The 20,311-nt window shown below is 48.3% G+C and overlaps 1 protein-coding gene across 2 annotated transcripts; it reads right to left on the bottom strand.

The window, feature by feature from the left end:
* Positions 1 to 1,195: 1,195 nt before the first annotated feature.
* Positions 1,196 to 19,178, bottom strand: TBCEL (tubulin folding cofactor E like). Of its 2 annotated transcripts, none has more exons than XM_015884044.3 (8): positions 19,096 to 19,178; positions 16,563 to 16,712; positions 14,621 to 14,760; positions 12,412 to 12,593; positions 11,138 to 11,394; positions 9,612 to 9,738; positions 9,205 to 9,321; positions 1,196 to 5,461 (listed from the first exon to the last, which is right to left on the bottom strand). In XM_015884044.3, the coding sequence occupies exons 2-8, from the start codon at positions 16,693 to 16,695 to the stop codon at positions 5,143 to 5,145; spliced, it is 1,275 nt and encodes a 424-aa protein (XP_015739530.1). In that variant the 5' UTR covers positions 16,696 to 16,712; positions 19,096 to 19,178; the 3' UTR covers positions 1,196 to 5,142. The 2 variants fall into 2 exon arrangements, with proteins under 2 accessions (XP_015739530.1, XP_085382240.1); XM_085526114.1 differs by having other exon boundaries at positions 12,412 to 12,528; positions 19,096 to 19,149.
* Positions 19,179 to 20,311: the final 1,133 nt, after the last annotated feature.

Genomic DNA, 20,311 nt, shown 5'->3' with positions numbered 1-20,311 from the left:
TCTGTTGATAACAGCACACTAATCTGAGATCAGATTCAGGCCCGGAGATGGGGGGAGAAGCCCCTTCCTCGCCCCTCGCTGGGTTCAGGTGTGATGTCAGCTGCCCACAGCCGCTCTGCTCAGCATTGCTTTTTTGCTGAAGGGAGAAAGAAAAATACAAGCCTCAAAGAATCGAGCCCCTTCCTCCTTTGTGTAAGTGCAGAAAAAAAGCCATCTATATAGTGTTACAGGATTAGCATTAACAGTGCGAGGCTTAAAGCACCTTTCAAAGGCAGCGCCCCAAGGATTCAATGCAGTTACTTTTCCATCCAAGACTTGTTCTAGTTTCTGCATCTCGACTTACCTCTGCTGTTAGAGGTGGGAGAGGAAAGCCTTACCCAGCAATACACGCTTCTCTATGTCTGCTGGAGACCACGTCCTGGTGCTCCCATTCACAGTGCAGGGACAGAGTTGGGTTTTACTGGGGTTGATGGGGGAATGTCAGCAAGGGACTGACTGCTGGGGGCCTTAGCACCGCTGTCCCCAGGATCCATGTGGGGCACACAGTGAGATTTGCTTCGGATCCCCCCCCTCACTACCTTTAGGAGGGCAGGGGGCTTTTAAGGCTCAGATATCCCCATGGAAGGCTCTCATCCTTCAGCTCCATGCACCCCAACTCTCCCCTCCCATTTCTAGAATTAGCAGCAGAGGAAAAAAAAATCAATCAACTCTTCTCATCCTGTTTGTAAGACAGAGAAAACTGGTGAAAACATGTTTCCCTCTGCTCCTCCTGCAGCTTAATATTCCGGTCCTGCACTACAGGGCAAGTCTACACTGATTAAGTTTGATGAGGTTTCACTGCCTCTTTGGGGAAGACTTTCTCTTCTAAGCTATTTGCTTTTGCCAGGGGATGCGCCCATCCTGCAGAGCGGAGCGCCATCGGAGCAGAGCAAACCACTCTTTATTTATTTCCAAGAGAACCTTTTCTTCTCGTGTTCAGCCTCCAGAAAAGTAAGTACTGAAGGACGAGACGGCCTCGCTGCATTCTCCTTTAGCAGATCTCTGCCCAGCCCAAGGACAAAGCCCGTGCAAAGGTTTGTTCCAGCACACCATGGACTTGGCCCCTGCACTCTACCCAAAGGTGCACGTTGTGGGTGAGATGGGAGGGAAACGTTTTTGCTTCAGGAAAACAACAAAGCTCAAAGCTGAGGACGCGTTTTGTTTTGTGCAAAAACTTAAACAGGTTTATTGAATTGATCCAAACCAATGACCTAAGTGGCCTGAATTCCACCTCTAAGTCTGCGAGCAAACCAAAGGCAAATTGTCGGCGCGCGAAGTATAATCCCCATGAGAGAAACCAGCATAAAAACAGATATAGACTTACAGTTTTCCCTTCTCCTTTAGCATTACATACGGATGCATAATTAATAGGGTGCGAGAATAGACCTTCATGTTTAAATCATGTTTGAAGTTTCCAGTAAGTGCAGAACAGCAATCACAGCAGCGGAGGCCTGAGATGGCTGCGGTCGTCCCAGTGCCGCTATGGGGATGGCGTCTGCCCGCTGCCTACAAAGGCTCCACGAGCAGCGAGGGTGGCACAGCTGCCAGGAATACATATTTTAGCCTCCGGGCTGCTTTCAGCACATCGTTTGCATTTTCCAATCTGCACAAACCAACAGCACCTACAGAATCTCATTTCCAAAGCAGAAAAGGCAAGCGGCGGAGACAGAGTGATTGCAGAGCGCAGCAGGCGATGGCCAACCAAGAGCTGATCCCAAAAGCAACGCACAGGTCTGAGTGAATGGACTTCGAGCTGCCCTGAGCTCTGGGGACCACACGGTGCCACTAGGATGCATGGGAGCCCCACTAACCACAGTGGCACATGGCAGTGAGGGGGGACAGCCACCATGCCATGCATATTCAGAGCATCGCCGGCTAAGCAGCACGCTTGTAACATCTGCTCAAAGCATGGATATTCAATGAGGATGTCTCCAAAAGAAAAAGCAATGGCGCAGCATCTTGTCTCAACACGTGGAGCCGTGCAGAACTTTGGTATATAGCTGTTACCCAATTCCATACGAACCAGGTGCTTCTTGCACTGTGCAGACTGCCCACGGCAGGTTTTTATGCATGAACAACAGAACAGTTCTTGACAAAAGTAGCACTCTGAGAAAAGAACACAAGAGCTAAAGAAGCTGGCAAGCCAGGATTTTGTTCCCTTGAAGGAACGGGGCAGAACTGGGGATCTGTCAGTAAAGCAGATGTATGTCATCAAAGCTGGGATGCAGCACCTCATGGCACTGCATGGATTGACATGGAACCTCCTCAGGACACTCTCACTGCCCACTGCCAGCCCCAAGACCCCTCTTGCTCAAAGCCCTCTCCCCAAGCCGCCTGCTAAGCACTAACATTGCCCAAACACAAAACCCTTCCTCAGCAGGTATTACAACAGGAAAGCAATCCAGTTTGGGACATCCTGGCGTGTTGCTTGTGCGCCACTCCACCCTATTTCTCCAAGTCTATCACGTAGATGTGTCAGCCATTCCTGGCTTTTGGATGTGGCTCTTTCTCCTTGGGAAGCCAAGCGACGCTTTTGGTTTTCACCCAGTGCATGCTCTGCTGCTGCCTGAACAGCTTGGGAACATCAACCAGGAACAACCTTCCCCAACGACATGGCAAGGCACACATTCATACCGAGGAGCCAGTTTGGGTGTTGATGCCAAACCCCCAGTGATACACGGCGCGTGTCCACATCACAAGCAACAAGCGATCCTCTTTGTTCATCTTCCAGTTCCCACCAATTCCACCATAAATAAAGCCATTATTTACTGGCAGTTCCCAGCCGGCGCGGCAGCACTGCTCCCTGTGTGGATGAGGGTATTTCTTAGCAGGGAAACAAACCTACAAACGCATAGCTGGGTCTTCTTCAATATCCCCTTTAGTTCTTTAATGGACTTTGTTTATTTCCCTCTCTGCAACTGAGACATTTAATTGTGCTGAGCAAGCTGGTCAGTAATTACAGCATCTCACTAATACCAGTTACAGCGCCATAAATATATCCATGTAGGCAATTACTGCTCTGTAGAATTAGATCAGAGATTCTTTTACATCCGCACTGGTTGCCTAATTCGGACAACGCGGCGACCGAAGGATGATGTACTTAAACAGGAGGTCAAAGGAAGAAATAGGCTTCTAATATTAAACAACCATATCTTCATAAAACTTTGTTTTATAACAAAATATCTTATTAAACACAACTTTTCCGATGCATATCTATGTATATATCATACAGAAGTGTTGGCTTAAGAGTTCCGCTATAAGGCAGCAAAACGCCTTTCGCTGCCCAAATGGAAAATACATTTTCAGTAAAGCTCTAGCTTATAAAAGCATCATCTTATGGTACACTGCCACCATCTCCCTGCTCGTGCTTTACGGGTACTGAGGCCCTGCAGCTGTGGTTGTAGTTTCTACTCTACCCTATGGCGACTCCTGCTCCATTTACTATTGCTTGTCTCGATGGTGCCAGGAGATGGATGGTTTTTTGGCAGGGAGATGAGGCAGAAATAATTACCTTGTCTTAAATCCTGCCATTTTTAATCCTTACTGTGGATGCGGAACTAATCCCCTCTCAACGGTCCCTACAACCCGAACCTGAAGATCACGAGATAATACTTTGTCCCCCTCCCCATTCTACCCCACCCCACGATCTAGGTAAAATATGAAGAGAAATGCACAACTCCAAGGCTATAAAGGAGCTCGGTGGCGTGGACAAAAGCATCTCGGGGAAAAAAAAGTGCATGTGGGGACAGGGAGCATTTCAAGACTACGGTCAGGAGTTCACGTGTAACCAGAGCTCTCACTGCACGGCTTCAGAAACTGATGCAGTTGCTTATAACAAGGTAATCTGAAAAGTCTTCAGCTTTTCAGGATGACAGAAGAACAAGGGAGGACAGAGTAAAAGCGAAACGGCTGTCTGATCTACAAGAGATATCAAGGACTGAGGGTTTCATCGCACAGGAATCTGCGCTGCATTAGAGAAGGGGGGCTAATTGAAGGAGCAGCACACAATGCCTACAAGGTGCATGTGGGGGGAGGGGGATCTAGTGAACACCCGCTTTACAATACACATGGGTATAGGTGCTTTTGGACCTGATGTCTAAGAAACTGATCTGAGTGAACACATTCCGCTAGCATGGACCCTAAATGGAGACCCCGCAGCCGGGGGTCCCTGGGGAAAGTGCCAGGTTTCATTTCTGGTGCAACAACAACAAACAAACTTCAACTCGAGTCTTACTCCCTCCCAGGAGAACAATTTCAGCCATTCCACTCTCGGGACACAGCGGTACAAGGTTAAGTGCTCATTGGAAGACCTTTCGGCATCGCAGGGATGTATCCAAGCCAATGGGGGAGCACACTCCTCACCACATTGCCGACCCACTACCCCAGAACCCCCTCTAACACAATACCAGCCCACAATTCCTTTCCCAAATTACAGGGCCTTGCTTTGCCTGCAGGCTGACAGTGCTACAGGCACGTGTTTCTAAAAGAAATCCTTTCTCTCTCATAGCATCCCTGTCTTTCCCTCATCCTGTGCGCTCACACCAACCAGCGGAGCTAAGCAGACGCACTGAACGCTGAATACCTGAGCTCTGATTCAAAGTGAACATTGTTTCAGATCTTTTTCAGTGAGCTTGAGTGTGACAAAAGGCTACGAGACAGCACCCAGATGGAAAACCAAGCTCGCTCAAACTGCAGTTGGATAGATGGGGAGCTCTGGTGGTGCCAAACAACCCACGTTTCTTAGGGAAAGAAAAATAAACAGGTCAAATTCCGCAGCAAGTTATCTTCTCCCTTATGGGCCCTAGTATTCTTCAGCTTCAACAACTGACCATTCGTGCCAAATCACGAGTATACCGGAGCATCAAAGAAAACACGGGGGTCTTGCACACACCTAAACACACGCACTGAAGTCAGTTGTCACCTCAAGGTCACCTGCAGTGGGTGGTGGGCATGGCTCTGTCATCAGGGCGCTCACTCCGGGCTAAGCCATTAACCTGCTATAGAAACACAACCAAACCTCAACTGACCGAACGAAACAAAAACCTTGCAAACACTCCTTCAATGCATGTGTGTGGGTGTGTGGGGGGTGTAGGTCGAGAGAAGCTACTTCATCCTGGGCTCCACGTAGATTTTATCTCCATCCCGAATGCCATAGGAATGCAGTGCTCGTGAGCTGTACTTCATCTCCTCCGGGCCGAAGGGGGCTTCCTGGTCCAAGTAGAAGAGCAGCATGTTGCTGGTTGACAGCTGCACCACAGTTTTTAAGTGCTTCTTCAGTTCTGCCACAGTCTGATCCAGACGGATCGACATCTCCTCCACTTTGTCCTGGAAATGAACTTCCACCTTCACACTGCTCTGCGGCCGAAGATCTACGACTGCCAGGGGCTCCAGCTTCCCATACTTTGTGATCAGCTCGTGGTACCTGCAGATAAAACAAGCCCAGAGTTACAGTACAGTCCCTCAGATGGCCATTGTACTCCTCAGAAGTCGTTGTTTCACTTTGCTTGCAGCCATCCAAGGACACTATTAGTTTGCGAAGCACAGTTTAACATCTGCAGCGACTACAGAAACAACTCAGGCTTCCTTCCCCATTTTTCACCACATCTCTGGTACTTTAGGGAGCTGTGTTTTTCTTGTACGAGGCAACATTCACCCTTGATTTGAGTCAGACAACCTAAACAGACATCCATCAGGAATAAATTGGGATTGGTAGGAGTCTGCTTTCTGCTCTGCTAGCCTGATGCTTCACACAGCACACAACATTCCTCTCGAGCACAGCACTGAACATGTGCAAATAAGACCCAGAAAGCCCAGCACTCCAGTCCCTTTGCCTCGCAGTGTCCAGACACACTGCAGCACCAACACGAACCCTCCTGAGACACAGGAGTTTTGCTAGCAGACCTGCAGTGGCTCTGACACAAGTCCCACTGATACTTTCCCATTGGAAATGAGTTCTCCAGCCTTCCTACCCGAGGTCCAGCTCATGGAACCAAGCAGGCAGTGCAAAGCCCATCTCACAACCCCCCTATGTAGCATTCAGCTGGCATTGCTCCCACTGGGAATGCAGCACCCCCTTGCCTGGCTGGGAAAGGGGCAAAAAGGCAGCACAGCACATAATGCAATTGAAATGACAAAGGCTGAGAGCCGAAGAGAAAAGGTAACGTTTCAGAGGCCCTCCACTGTGTGCTGCACAGAAAGCTCTTTTTGTTCCCCACCTGAGCCCAGGCCGAATGTGATCGGTGCTGTGTCACTGCTCCTGTCAAGAGATGACGGGTCCTGGCAGTACGGCGACCCCTGGGAGTCCTGCTTAGGGCAGGAACGTTCCTGGAGAACAGCAGCCCCTCTGTCTGAAGGGAAATGAGGTAAGGGCCTCCAGGCACTAGGATTTCCCTTGTCTCACAGACTAAATGGGCCTTCACTGGGGCTGAGTGTCCAAATGCAGGCTGGTGCCCTGCTCTCACAGTCACCTGGCTGATACCATCAGGCTGCTTTAGAAAAGCCATTAATGCTGGGAGGAGATGATGTGCTCCCCATGCTTTACCTGCTGGGCTATAGCTGCAGCAAGCTCAAATGCTATGCTATGTGTAGATAGTGAGGAAATCCTCATGGTGCTGAGTCCACAGGCTGGTGGTATACAGATTACAATAAGAGGGACAAAGCTGCAGCAGGCTGAGAGGGAGAAGTAGCTCAAATGGGCTAGGACTACCCATATGCATGTTGTGAATATATAAGGTTGCCTTTCATTTTCTTGCATCAAGAGAAGGCAGAACAAGCTTTGCAGCACGCTCCTCATACACTAACTGAAAGTTGGGAGTCTGAAAGACTGGATCCCCTCTGATCGATAGGGACAAAGGCACAATGAATGTTTGGTACCCTGGTAATTGGCACCCTGGAGACTCCCATAATCGCCCCTTGCAGCCTGGCAGGCGCTGGCTGCCAGAGCAGAGGATGCTGGAGAAAAGAGCCTGGCTACAAATGCCTGTGATATTCTGCAGATAAACAGTGGACCAGAGAAGAGGACTCATTAAAAACCCACAGACACAACAACGTCACTCCAGAAGCCAGCCAATATTGGATTGTACACTCAGCACTCCTTTCTAACTCACATCATCCGCAGAGAGAGATTATTTCTGTCCATTTCACTCCTTTTCCGATCCTTCCAAGCTGCAGCTCAAGATGAAGAACAACACAAATGGGGGAGGTTTACTGGGACAGAACTCACTGCTTGTTTATTGCACACTATGCCTTGACAGCCTGGAGGGGGGGGCTGCTTGCACTGGTGCATTTTCCATGCATTGCTGTTGTCTCCCTCCACTTGAGGCTGCACTGCAATGCAGATGCTGTACCCCCTGCAACAACACGCGTGTGTCCTGATTTGATTCTAATTACAAATTGCCTTCAGTGAGACCACACCAGATCTGGAGGAAAGGGGAGGAAGCTCCAGCAAAAAAAAACCACATACACAAAATGCCTCTGCAAAGAATGGCAGCTCTCTGGGCTGCCAGGGCTGCTGTGCTCGGATCCAGGAACTGAACCCAGGCACGAGGGATGCTCTCAGCCATCTGCAGCCTCATTACAAAATACACTGTAGTGGAACAGCTCCTCCAGAACAGAATAACCCCCTTCAGTGGCTGCACAAGTCTCTTGGATACGTCGCACAGATGAAGGGACACAGACAATGAGCCCATTGACTGAGAAAAGGACTTTAACGGTGTTTAAAGGTTAAGGAACTGAAGGCAGATTTCTGCAGTATCTTACTGCAGTGGCAGATAGTTAGCATGCTGGTCAAGATAAGCCCAGCCTCACCAGACAGTTGAGATATTAGTAACTTCTTACATGACCAGTATGTGCTTCATGAGCTTCTGGTGCCATTTGCTGAGCTTACTCCTCCACAGCACATTGCAATCAGACACACAAGGCTCCCGTCACTGCAGTGCCTACAGACACAAATCCAGAACAACAAGCAGGAACAACATCAGACCCTACCAGCTATTCGTCTTCCCTCTGCAGCCCAAACCTTCCTTCTGAGCTTGGGGCAGCACATCTGCTCCACTATGACCTGTAGTTAGAGAGTTCCTTAAATTACAAGACAGGAGTTGTCCTCAGTCTCATCTCCCTGACTACACTGGTGCCCTTTGCCTCTGAACTAACCCCAGTGTGCCTTTAGCAAATAGCAGCATCGCTGGACTCATCAGTATTCGTACAAACCATCCTGCCCTCAATTCCCCATTCCAACCTGCTGATGTCCTCACTGTATTGGCAGGCCATACACACACAGCTCTTCCAAAAAACAAGAGGCAGTTTCACCTGCGAGTTAATCTAAGGGAAACACTGACTGACCAGAGTAAACACCGACCAGACACTGTTCACATCTTTGCCATCTCTTTACATTTCAATTCCTCACAATTTCTCCCTACCTCTACCTGCCCCCCATCCAGCTCTCACACACAGTCACTCTTGTCCTCTTTTCTGTAAAGAAAGAGCTCTGAAGCTTCACTGTTTGGAAAGCTCATGAGAGTCATGGGCCACAAGGCACAGCTGTGCAGTGGCTGGGCACTCCACAATCCTTCCTCAGCCCATTAAGAAGCAGTAAGTAGATGCCGGTGTAAACAACACACAGACTGAGCAACATCTGTCGAAGTTCATTAGTTTACTAAGATTAACAGGTCATTGGGCATTCTTTTTGGCAAGGAAAAACCATCAAACTTGCCATTTGCGAGCTTCAAAGTGAGGGGACAGCTTCCCATTGCCAGGCTCGTTCCACACAACAGATGGCCAAGAGAATTAGATGCCCTGGCCTGGCACCAAAGAGCACAATCTGAACTGACTTCTGGGGACTCCCAAGCACAGGTAGATTATGAAGCCAGCTCTGGGATTGCAGGAAGCAATAAAGACCGTGAACTTCACAGTCACGTTGTTTAACAGCACTTGACACAGACACTTTAAGACCACATTTCACTCAGGAGTGATTCTACAAGTCATCAGACAACACTCCAATGTAACGGCATCAGCTCACACAGAACGAAGGTGGCAGGACAGGAGAGAGACAAGGAATGTGTTTTTCACGGACCGGCTAGCCCAGATTTCCCATGTAACATCAGCTCTTTGTTTGCCTTCACTTTGGCCTCACTGCCAGTTCTCCATTCCAAGACAAAGGCTTCATACCTGAATGGGACTTCCTCCTCTGGGAACTCCATGTAATACCGGATGAAGAATCGCTCCGAGTCCTCTCGCTCCCCATCACCAACAATGCTCCCATTGAGCTTGATGATAGATGGCAACCTGCTTGCAGACACCAAGAAGCACGGTCAGTGAGAAAAGAAACCCAAATAAGGGTCACCAACAAGACAGTCGCCCCCAAAGATTACAGGTTTAAGTTTACAGGTTTCTATTCCTCTCTTTCCCAAACAGCAAAAATAAAACCCCCCAAAATCCAACAACAAACCCTCCAGTCTTTCAGAGCAGTGAATTCATACAGAGCTCCATCTCTTAGCAGCTTCATCCTCCAATTGGAAGCTCCCAGCCACTCACTATCATGTAACAAGTCTGCACGGCAGAGCCAAACAACACACCTGGCTATTAGCAGCTTCCTGCGCTCCTCAGTGGTGTAGGACTGCAGCAAAGGGATTCCTAGCAGTTTCACTTCCTCGAGCTTGGGAAAAGAATTTAACTTGTCAATGTCTTCCCAGCAATGCAGACCTGCTCAGAAGAGAAGATTTGCTTATACACACACAGATAATACATAATGTATCCATAGACAAACAACATATGTGACAGGCAAGTGTCTACTGAAGTTTGTCTGGAAGTCGTGTGCTCATGACACACTGAAAACACCTCTTTCATTTGCTTGCAAGACAGAGTAGTTTTAATTCTCCCATGCTGTTGTATCAGTCTGGGAAGATGCTCTATACAGGTGATTCGGGAGCTTAGCTTTTACAGTGGTGTCTGCCTTGCCATTCTTTCTATCCCCCTCCTTGAGACTTCTGGACTCTATTCAACTATCAGTTCACAAGCCACAGAAATGCAACACAGAATCCCAAGATCTTAAATACCCGGAATCAAAATTGCCAATGCTTATCAAAGGAGCACTTGCTCCTCAGTGAGCAGGCTTTGCTTCCTTTCCTTAGGTTTAAGCCTTTCTTATGTGGATTCTTTGAGCTCACACTGCAAAGCAGGTTAACTAAGTGCCTTCCACCCAGGCTTAAGACTTAGCTATTGCTCACACAGCGTTTAAGGCCATAGAGAACAAAAGATGATGATGCATTAAGTACTTCTGCAGCTGATTGTGTGCTGTCTCACCAGTGCGTCACAGCCCTCCCAGCCTTCCCTGCAGTCTCCTCTCCACTTCCCAGTACTCTAATTTTCTTTCTGGAGCAGGAGCTGAAAAATCCCAGGGGCTGAAGTGTAAAACAGCCTCAAGCAAAACCTATGGTGTTCTTCTGATATCTAAGGACAGGTGACAGGTAGCTTTGGCTGGTGTACACTTGACCATTACACTCCACATACCTACACAGCTGTGCTTGTTCCAGCCAAGATAAAACACAGAGAGGAAAGGCAAAGGGGACTCTTTCATCCTCTCTGCTGTCAGACACTTATTTATCCTTCCTCAGAATTGCCCGAGGCAGGGACAGGAAATGGAAGGAAACTGCTAACAAAAACAGCCCTTTGCCAGCTCACTTGGAGTAACTGCCAGTCCACTTTGCTCTGACTCACCACCTGGGTAATGACCGACTATAAAAAGGCAAAGCCAACAGAAATAAGCAAGTGCACTTCCTGCTCATTTTCCTTCCCTAACACCGCATTCCTTGGGTCAGTGTGCTTCAGGTTATCCGGCAGGACAGACTGGGCCAAAGGTAAGTGGCCATTTTCATCTCTGCCACAGCACCAGAACCATCCAGAAGATTTAGGCTCCTGCTGTCTTCAGCTGCCTTCTCTCACTCTTTGCAGGATGCAGTGCTGACTGCAGCTTACTGCTAATGCAGCCTAGGAAGCAACCAACCCTCAGGCTTAAGTTTCAAGCAGCTCCAAGTGCATTTCTCAGAAGGAAACACTCTAATCAACTGCCATCACAAGAAGTGCACCACTTCAGGGCGCTCACCTGACTTGTGCAAATTGATGGATCTCAAGTTGGGGAACAGCCTTGCAAGGGAATCTTCTGTCTCTTCGATGGTGGTGAGGTTGTTGTTAGCCAGAATAAGTGTGTCCAGAGATGGAAACATAATTCCCAGTTTTCGAATTTCAGTCCAGTCTTGAAGATTATTGTCAGTTATGTGGAGTAATTTGAGAGACTGACAGCAAACTGGAGAACAAGACACTGTTTCATAGTCATTAAGGCACAGGAAGAGCTCCTCCAAGCTGCAAGGGGAAGAAAGATCACATCATCATCTTAACATACCTTGTGAAATGATGAGCACCTGGGGTGTAGGGACACACACACTGCTTTAACATAACTCTCTTTAACTGCTTCTATTCGGTTTGAAACACAGCAAAGAAGCCCTCTGAGCACTCCTAATGGAGTGTTTCAATTGCTCTGCTCCACTCCCATTTGTAGGCTTCATCCACAGCTCTACATGGGTCTGCAAATACTTTTAGCTGCACAACTTGTCTAACAGCATTTGGGATGGTGCTCCACATTCGTGCCTGATGAGCCACCAGCCCAGCTCCACTGGTGATTGGTACTTGCTCTCAGTGCTTACCACTTAATTTAATGGGGTGCTTTTATACAATACATATTTGGCTCTACCAAAGTCTCCTATTCAAGAAAAGAGGTCTCACTAAGTTTTCAGACAGGTACATTCACTCCTCTGATTCCTATTACACACACACACACTGGTCACAGGGGATATATTGCTGCCATCACCTCTGCTTATAGAACTGTGCAGGGAGGAATCTGGTATCAAACTGAAGCCACCGAGGACATCCGGGGAAACTGAATGCCACTGCCAAGATGGACCACAGCCAAGCCACAGAAATCAACACATTTGCACAGAAAAGCAGGATGAAATATTACTTGACTAGTGGCCAGACCCTCAGATTTACATCCCATTCAAAAGCTATTAGTGCAGGTATGCACTGCACCATTCATCCTGCACTGAGTCACGTCCTGCATTGTCAGGATCATTACCCATCTCTCAGCGCCAGTATTTGGATGTGGAAGAGCAGCCTTGGTGGGCTTTGCAGCACTGCACAAGTTCAGCTGTTAAGCTGTTGTCAAGCCTTCGCTTAGCCAGTTCCCAAGCTCTCAATGAAGAAATTCCATATTCCTCTACTTATCCAGTTCCTCACACCCCTCTCATCCCACATTAATTATTAGGATGGCCTTGAGTTGTGTGCAATGAGCCCCCCTTTCTCTCCCCACCTCCCCTTGCTTACTCAGGTAACTCCTGAAGGATTGTGTGGACTGTTTCCCAGGAAGCTTTGCTGTTGTTGAGCACAAGTTTGCGGACACCAGCGAAGGATCCAGCACACCTTCTTTCTAGAACGGATAAACTGAGAGGATTGGAACTCAAGTTTAGAAACTCCAAGTGGGGAACGTTGGACACAATTTTACTGACCTAAGTGAGGAGGGAAAAAGAAAACAAGAAGAGAAAGAAAGATGTGTATCAAAAAACAAAGGCAATAGAGTACAGCTCTGGAGTGCAGCATACATAATGGATCATGGGATCAGGGTAGGTGCTGACCTGAATGCTGCCAATATACAGAAAGATACAGGGAAAGGTTATTAAAGTGGTCAATTTGTGGTCACCTAAAAATGATTAAGTGAACAGAACAGCCAGGCAGCATCAATTTGTAAAGAACACATCACGTCAATCTAATTTTCCTCTCTGACTGAGTAACTGACTCAGTGACAAGTCGCATAATGGAATGTCAGCCACTGGGGCCATCTGCACGCTGGTCACATCAGCAAGCAGAGGGCTTGGAACAGCCCATGGAATATTGCTCTAAGTTATGAGTTCAGTACAAAACCAGCAGACACCACAAGGGCTGATGAAGCCTCAGCTCAATTGATGTCATGCTATGGGCACTACCAGCTTTAAGAGTGAAACTGTCAAACTGGAAGAACATCGAAGCAACAAAACCAATATGGGATTTAGAACAAAAAAGGGCCTGCAATGAAAAGTAGGAGGAACTGGATTTTTTCAATATTATCCTAAAGGTGGAAAAAGTAGACAGGAAAGCTCCTGATGTGGGTAGGAAAGGCTGTCACAAAGGGAGTGGCAGCAAATGCTCCTCCATGCCTGCACCAGCAATTGCCTTAACTTGCAGCATGGCAGACTTGCATGACATGGCTTAGATTAAGAGGTTATTAGCTAGCTGGGCATCTGGAATCCCCATCTCTGGGGGCTTGTAAGGGCTGATTAGATATTTATCTGCTGGAGACAAGCTAAGAAAACTTAATCCTGTCTTAGAGGAAGAGGCCAAAGTAGAAGGAAAACCTTTCATTTCCTGCTTTACTGTGGTTCACACAGAGGCCAGCAAATGGTGCTGTCCAGGGGCAGCCTGAGCAGACAGATGAAAGGACAGTGTGTGAGAGATGCAGCTTGTGCGACACGTGGGTGTGCAGCAGCCCCAGCCCTCAGAGTCTGACAGGGAGGAGAACTGGGAGCAGGGAGGCACCTCGTTGCTGTGGGGTGGGGTTCATGTGGGTCACAGGACAGCAAGGCACTGACCCAGCTCAAAACAGGGATGGTCTTCAGTATAACATCATCTTCCCTGGCTATGATATCAATAGACAAGACTGAGCTCTCTCTCCTCCCCACCTTTTAGGTCAGTAAGGAAGTAACAGAAACAAGATAACGTATCTCCAGTTCTGGCAGCTCTAGGGCCAGAGCAGCAGCACTTCTACATACACTGGCTCTGCTACCTGTTCAGAGATACAGGAGTTTAATGCGATAGAAACAGAACAGCTTCACATTGCTCGTCCTTTGTATTTAAACACTAAACAAGGAGTTAAAAGCAGAGCACAAACCGATGAGGAACAACAACAGACTGCAATTATTTTACTCATGTTACATTGCATTTTTCTAGCATATTTCAGCCAAGCACTTCAGAGCATTTTACACCAGCATTCAGTGCTAATTAACGAGGCTTCAAAAGTGTCCTTTGATGTAGATGTTATTAAACCTGTTTCGCAGATGCCAAAACAAAAGAGGAGAGAAAAGAAATACCTTGCTTAGCATTACAGATTTGATAGCAAAGCTGGGAATCAACTCCTGCTCCTCAGACCTCCTCTGCTCTTGCTGTTGAAAACCACACTGCTCATTAACCTCTTGACTTCTGAAATGCCAGTTCCAGTGCTTTGCACAATATAAAATACATATATTTGTCACCCACAGGCCAAGATCATAAGTCAAGAAGAAAATGGAGTCAAGTGCCCGAATGGATTAAATTTATCACGTTTATGGCTGTCGAGCTGTCAAACTAAATAAGCATCATCTTCAAAAATGAGTAAGAACTCACAAAGTAAACAGAAATTTATCTCCTTCGAATGAATGGAGCGCTCTTATAACCTGCGATGCGTTTGCATTCATCACAGTAGCCACCAAGGCCATTCAGAGGGATGCACACAGGACCATCCTACCTCGTGCCAGTCTTCCAGCTTATTGTCAGAAAGATCAAGTTCAGAGACGTGAGCACAGAAGGCAGCGATCTCGTTCTCATCCCCTGCACAGGTTATGCCACAGCTGTTCAGCACCAGCACGCTCGGAAGGTTGAGACGATCTGTAAAGGTGAAAGAAAAGATGCCCTGCGGTCAGCACCACTTTGATACAGACAACAACACCTCAGTCACAGCAAACACAAAGGAGGTGTGAAATTCATCACAAGGCAATGATCTGCCTGGAATTCCACCATTTCCACATGTTTAAGAGGTACTGGGATAAGGGTGGTTCACATGACAAATGAGCAACATAAATCAAGAAGTCTTCTTGCACCTAAACATGACACATGGCACAGTATCGCAGCTCTTCAGTTACGACATTACTTTCTGCCCATAGCACAGCAGCAAGGACGGTCCCTTGTACTCGATAGCCAGTTTTGGCTTGAACTTACACTCCTCCTCAGGCATCTGTTACTGCAGATAGGAGACAGCACTAGCTGGAGTGTCAACTGCACAGAGCCAGGCCCCCTTATCCTCTCATGCTTAGCCCACATGGGCCAAGGATATATTTAAACACTTCTTTTTTAAGCTCTTCCTTTGCAACAATGTGCGTGCTCCTACAACCTGGAAGAGCTTCAGCCTCTGCTCTGCCTTCTGCTTCGGTTTTACTCTTATCCCATCTCACGCAGGTAAACGTTCTCAGCTATTTTGCAGGCAAGGACTTAAAGCACTGTCACAGCTAAAGCCAAACCATGACAAACTAAAAAGCTCTGCATTGGTCACAGGAAACCTCTTTGATCCAAGAAATCCCCATTACTCAGGTAGGTATGTGCTGGAACACAGGAGAGAAGGCACTGACTGAAGATTGCATCGGGATGGTTCTCAGTGTTAATTTTGAGTGACATGCTGTATGTTTTATCCTTAACTGACCTCAGGCCCTTTTTTTCTCCTCTGTCAAACTCAGTTATTGTACATCCCATCCAGCTCTTTTCCGTGCCTATTTTTCCCCCTTGGGGTTGGTTATGGCACAAATTGACCTGACGGAAATTTAAACTAAACTCTCAACCAAAGATGGGCAAGAGGTTATACAAAGAGGCAGCAGGTCGGTGGGATCAATGGGCATCTCAGAGTCATCTGTACAAACACAGAACCGAATGCAAACATCAGAGCTTGAGGGAAGACCAAAGGGCGTCAAATAAACCCAGTTCAAAGAGCATGAAATAGCAACACAGATTCTGCAGTGCAGAAGACCAAAGGATGTACATGAGCAGCGCAGCGCTTCAGACACACATCTGTCTTGATACTGCCTTCAGGCAGTACAGGCAGAAGCAAAGGAAAGGGATTTCTCCTGCAGTTCAGCAATAGCATGCTCAGAGATCAGCTGATGCCTTGAGACGAGAACCAAAGCAAACCACAAACCCATTTGAGGTGCTTGTCACAAAAGGAGCCTCATTGGAGATTCCACAGCTCAGCACCTGGTTTGATACACAGTGCAGTGTGCACTGGGCTCCCTCTGCACCCACAGGCACCTCATGATACCACTGGTATGTGGAACAACCCCAAATACAGATCAAGCACTTTTGTATCACTCCAGCCACTAACAGAGCAGCTGATATCATTGGGCTGATCAAAAATAAGCTGCAGGGACTGCTGAGCCCCCAGAACTCAGTGCTGCACAGGACCTTCATTCCAGCTCTCACCAAAAAGATTCTGATTCTGCTGTGCTGGCAGGGGAAATTCAGTTCATTTTATACAGCAACCTTCATGCCCTCGATCTGCTTTCAGTCTCTGCTAGTCTAGTTTCTCACCTTTTAATAAGAAACGCATCATAACACAGAAGGATGTTTCTTTTTCTGGGCAATTCAGGACAGTTCTTCATTGAACATAAGAACAAACAAGAAACTGTTCCCACTGACACACGTACCTTTCATAGGTGAGCCCTGTGGAGTTGCTGGGACGTGCACACCCATACCAGGGCCGCGGCGATACGGGAAGTTCTCAGGGCTGTATTTCTCACAAAGAACTTGCATGAAACTCCTGCCACTGGGTTGGTCCATGCTCCTTTCTTGGACTTCTGGTTAACACAGAGAACAGAGAGTGCAATCAGTCATCGTCACCTCCAGCCTTGGGAAGGTGGGACAGAAAGTGACCAGCCAGGTCATGGATTTTACTTCTTTGTCTTTCAAATTAAAGATTACACTGATATGGAATTCATCCCCCAACTTCCCTTTTCTCTATGGAAGGGCCCCCAGCCTGGGGACTCCTAATTGCTGTGCACTGAAGTCATGGCGAAGTCTTTACACCCTGATGCAAAACAGTTCTTCCATTGGCTGGAGCACCAACAGTTCTCCATGTCCTCTGCACTGTCAGATTAAGATGTGCTTATGATTACACCTGCATGGCACAGGTCAACACCACCCCAGGGGTGTATGCACTTCACCTGGACAGAATGAAGGAAACAAACAGCTTTTTGGGTGGGGAAAAAGGGAAGGAGGAAGAGGATCCACAGCACTCTGTAGGGAGACACTAAGCAAAGCAGCCTCCAGTTGCTCTGTTAAAATCAGGCCAATGCAATGCAGAGCCTGGAGCACAACAGTCTCAGCTAACTGGCCTCCATTAGCAGGCACACAGCGTGTGATGAGCTACTCAAGTTGGAGAGGAAAGGGCTCTCAGGACTCTCATCTGCACTGGCAGCAGCGTCTCACTCAATGCAAGGGCAAGTATCATCACTTCCCTTCTGCCTCCACACAGAGCTGCAGATGTTCTGCGCTGCTTGCAGATCTGGCCTTCTAATTAGAGCACAAGTGCTGTGTCATGCCATGCTCTCAAGAACATAGGAGGCCATCACTTGGCCAGGCCAAAAAAGCACGTCCTGCCAATTCCATTCTGCAGCTGTTTAATGTGTCTCAAAGATAAACGTGCCCTTCATATCTAGGCAGGCCACAGAGCAAACAGCACAGGAAAAAGGACTCCACAAACCACTCATGGGCTGCTTGCTTGCCTTGAGAGATAGAAGGGTCAGCTAGAAACCTGCCTGGCACAAGAGAACAGTGGGGGTCTGCACACTGCTGTGCCCACAGGAATGGACCCTCCTGTCCTGCTTTGCCCCAGCTCCATTGAACTTGGCATTTCACATCATTCTGGATGACAGAACCACAACTTTGACATCACAGAAAGAAGCCTGTCCTTTCCAGCTGCAGTATCAGCGCACTGACCCAATGACAGCCATGCTCATCACCTCTGAACTGCACACATTTACTTTAGCAAGCCAATGCCAAACAACATCCAAGGGCAGTTATTTTCTCCTTCTCGCGAGATTTCATATTAATTATAACAACTCATCATACCTGTGGCACTTCTGCATCATTGCCATTATTTAAGAGCAAGGATTAACAAAGCAAACATGACACATTTCCCATGAATGCTGCCTGCACACGAGCAGCACGGGGCAATTTGCAGGGTGCACATTTCTATGCGTTGACCTACTGAAGGAACAATTCATCCTGAAACAACCCTGAGCTGTCCAATGACAGCGTGGGTTGCTAACGCTGTGCTCTGTCTATGAGAGCTGTTGATTTGCAGCCTCGGTTGCACTGCTGGAAGGAGGTGGCACAAGGTGCTGTGAAGAGGAGCATAAGAACACTGAGAGTGACATGAGAATCACAGAATGACCCGGGTTGGAAGGGACCTCAAGGATCATGTAGTTCTGGCAGGGCAGGCCTGGCAAGGCCACCAAACATACACATTTACTAGATCAGGTTGCCCAGGAGACCCCACAGATCTCCATAGAGACCCCATAGACCCCATAGATCCCCACAGAGACCCCATAGACCCCATAGATCCCCATAGAGACCCCTTAGATCCCCATAGAGACCCCATAGATCAGGTTGCCCATGGCCCCATCCAACCTGGCCTTGAACACCTCCAAGGACAGGGCATCCACAACCTCCCTGGGCAGCCTGTTCCAGGGCCTAACCACTCTCCTAGTGAAGAACTTCCCCCTGACATCCAACCTAAATCTCCCCTCTTTCAACTTAAAACCATTTCCCCTTGTCCTGCTATTGTCAGCCCTTTCCAAGAGTTTACTCCCCTCCTGGGTGAGTAACACTGAGAAACACCCCTCAAATCATCCAACCCAGGCCTTGGGGGCCACCACAGCGAGCAGAAACATCACCAGATGGAACCCAACAACACGAATAAAGGGTTGGGGGCACAGTGGGGCACATAGAACCCCATTGACACCCCACCCCATGGCAGCGGTAGGAGCGGACCCGCGGCCCTCAGGGTTGGCCCCACGAGTGGGCCAACAGCCCGCAGGTACAGCAGGCAGGTCGGGCCCGGTACTGCCGGTACCACAGCCCCCTTCATGCCCCCCTCCCACCCCACTGGACCCACTGCTCCCCCTGCCCGGCCATCACGGCTCCCCCCTCCCGCAGCCCCCGGCCCATCTCACTCACTCAGGCCCCGGCGGCCGCGTCCCTCATCGACCCGGAAACAGCTCGATAGCAACCAAACATCACGTGATTATCCGTCACGTGAGCGGGGCCGGCTCGGTTGCCATGGAGACAAAGATGCTGTTTGCGGCCTACTCGCGGCCTACTCCGCCTGCTCCGCCTGCACCGGGGAGGGTTGGGCTCCATCCCCCGCTGGTGCTCAGTGCAGCCCCGGAGTGTGACCATAGAACGGCTTAGTGCTGGATGGGACCATAAGGATGCTTATGTGTTACCTTCCCAGCACCCCAGGCCTGGCCTTGCTCCTCATAAGCTCAACTAAAGCTGCAGCTCTTCACACAGAGCCTCGTCCATCCATCTGTGAAGAACAACTTGTTTACATCCTAATGTATATTGTGAAAGCCTCAGTTGCTGTTCTGCATCCTGGGGTAACACTGTGAGGAGGGCTCGGGCTGTGCCACCCACCCAGCTCCCCTCCGGAGAGCAATTTGTGCCCTGATTTCCCTGTAAAAACACATTAAAAACAATTGTCCAATTTCCCTGTAAAAACACATTCAAAACAGCCCTTTGCTGTTAATTCCTATTACCCTGTTGACACAACATTGGTTTTGCTTTGTACCCAGTCAGGCCAGAAATTCAGAAATGAACATTGCCTCGCCTGTTAAAAAAAAAGAACCATCTCCCCACAAGCTCTGAATGGCTTATTTGGTTCTTATTTATACATTCCAAGCAGAGCTTTGTCTCCATTTGCTTCTCCTTTCCCCTCCGCTTCTCGTATCTGTTTCAGGGAGATAAAGAACTCCATTGCATTCAGAGCCTACACTGGTTTTTTTCCTCGCTTTTTGTATTATTCCTCCCGCTTTACCTGTGCTATTTAGTTGCTAGAAGGAAGAAAGAACAGCCTTCAGCTGGCAACCCGCACCAGCAGGCTACATTTTAATTGTAAATACGCTGTAGGTGCTGCTTTCTATAGTTACAGATCACCTGGATATAACAGCCATCTGTCTGAGCCTCACTCAGTGCTCTAAGTGTGAGAAAGTGACCGGTGCATTAATTAACGATGGTGTTAATGGGGAAGGTACAACCTGGGGACATGTTAGCACGATATAGTCTTTCACCTCAAGGTGCCAGTTTGAATACAGCCCTGGCTTGCTCCAATGGGATGCTCTTATCTGTTGGCTGCCTCATTGTTCGGGGGAACTGAGTTTGATGGGTCTCAATC

Source organism: Coturnix japonica, chromosome 34 (assembly GCF_054131305.1).
Source record: "Coturnix japonica strain WE chromosome 34, WE-NBRP24, whole genome shotgun sequence".
NCBI classification, from domain to species: Eukaryota; Metazoa; Chordata; class Aves; order Galliformes; family Phasianidae; genus Coturnix; species Coturnix japonica.
The sequence above is the reverse complement of the archived record's forward strand: the minus strand, read 5'-3'. Positions and strand labels throughout refer to the sequence as shown.

Bases quoted from the DNA above. Each gene is read 5' to 3' on its own strand.
- TBCEL (XM_015884044.3), bottom strand. From the start codon at position 16,695: ATGGACCAACCCAGTGGCAGGAGTTTCATGCAAGTTCTTTGTGAGAAA. The intron at 14,761-16,562 runs GTACGTGTGTCA...TCACCTTTACAG, and splicing joins ACAGGGCTCACCTATGAAAG to ATCGTCTCAACCTTCCGAGC. The intron at 9,322-9,611 runs GTGTGTTGTTTG...GTCTGCAAGCAG, and splicing joins AGGAAGCTGCTAATAGCCAG to GTTGCCATCTATCATCAAGC.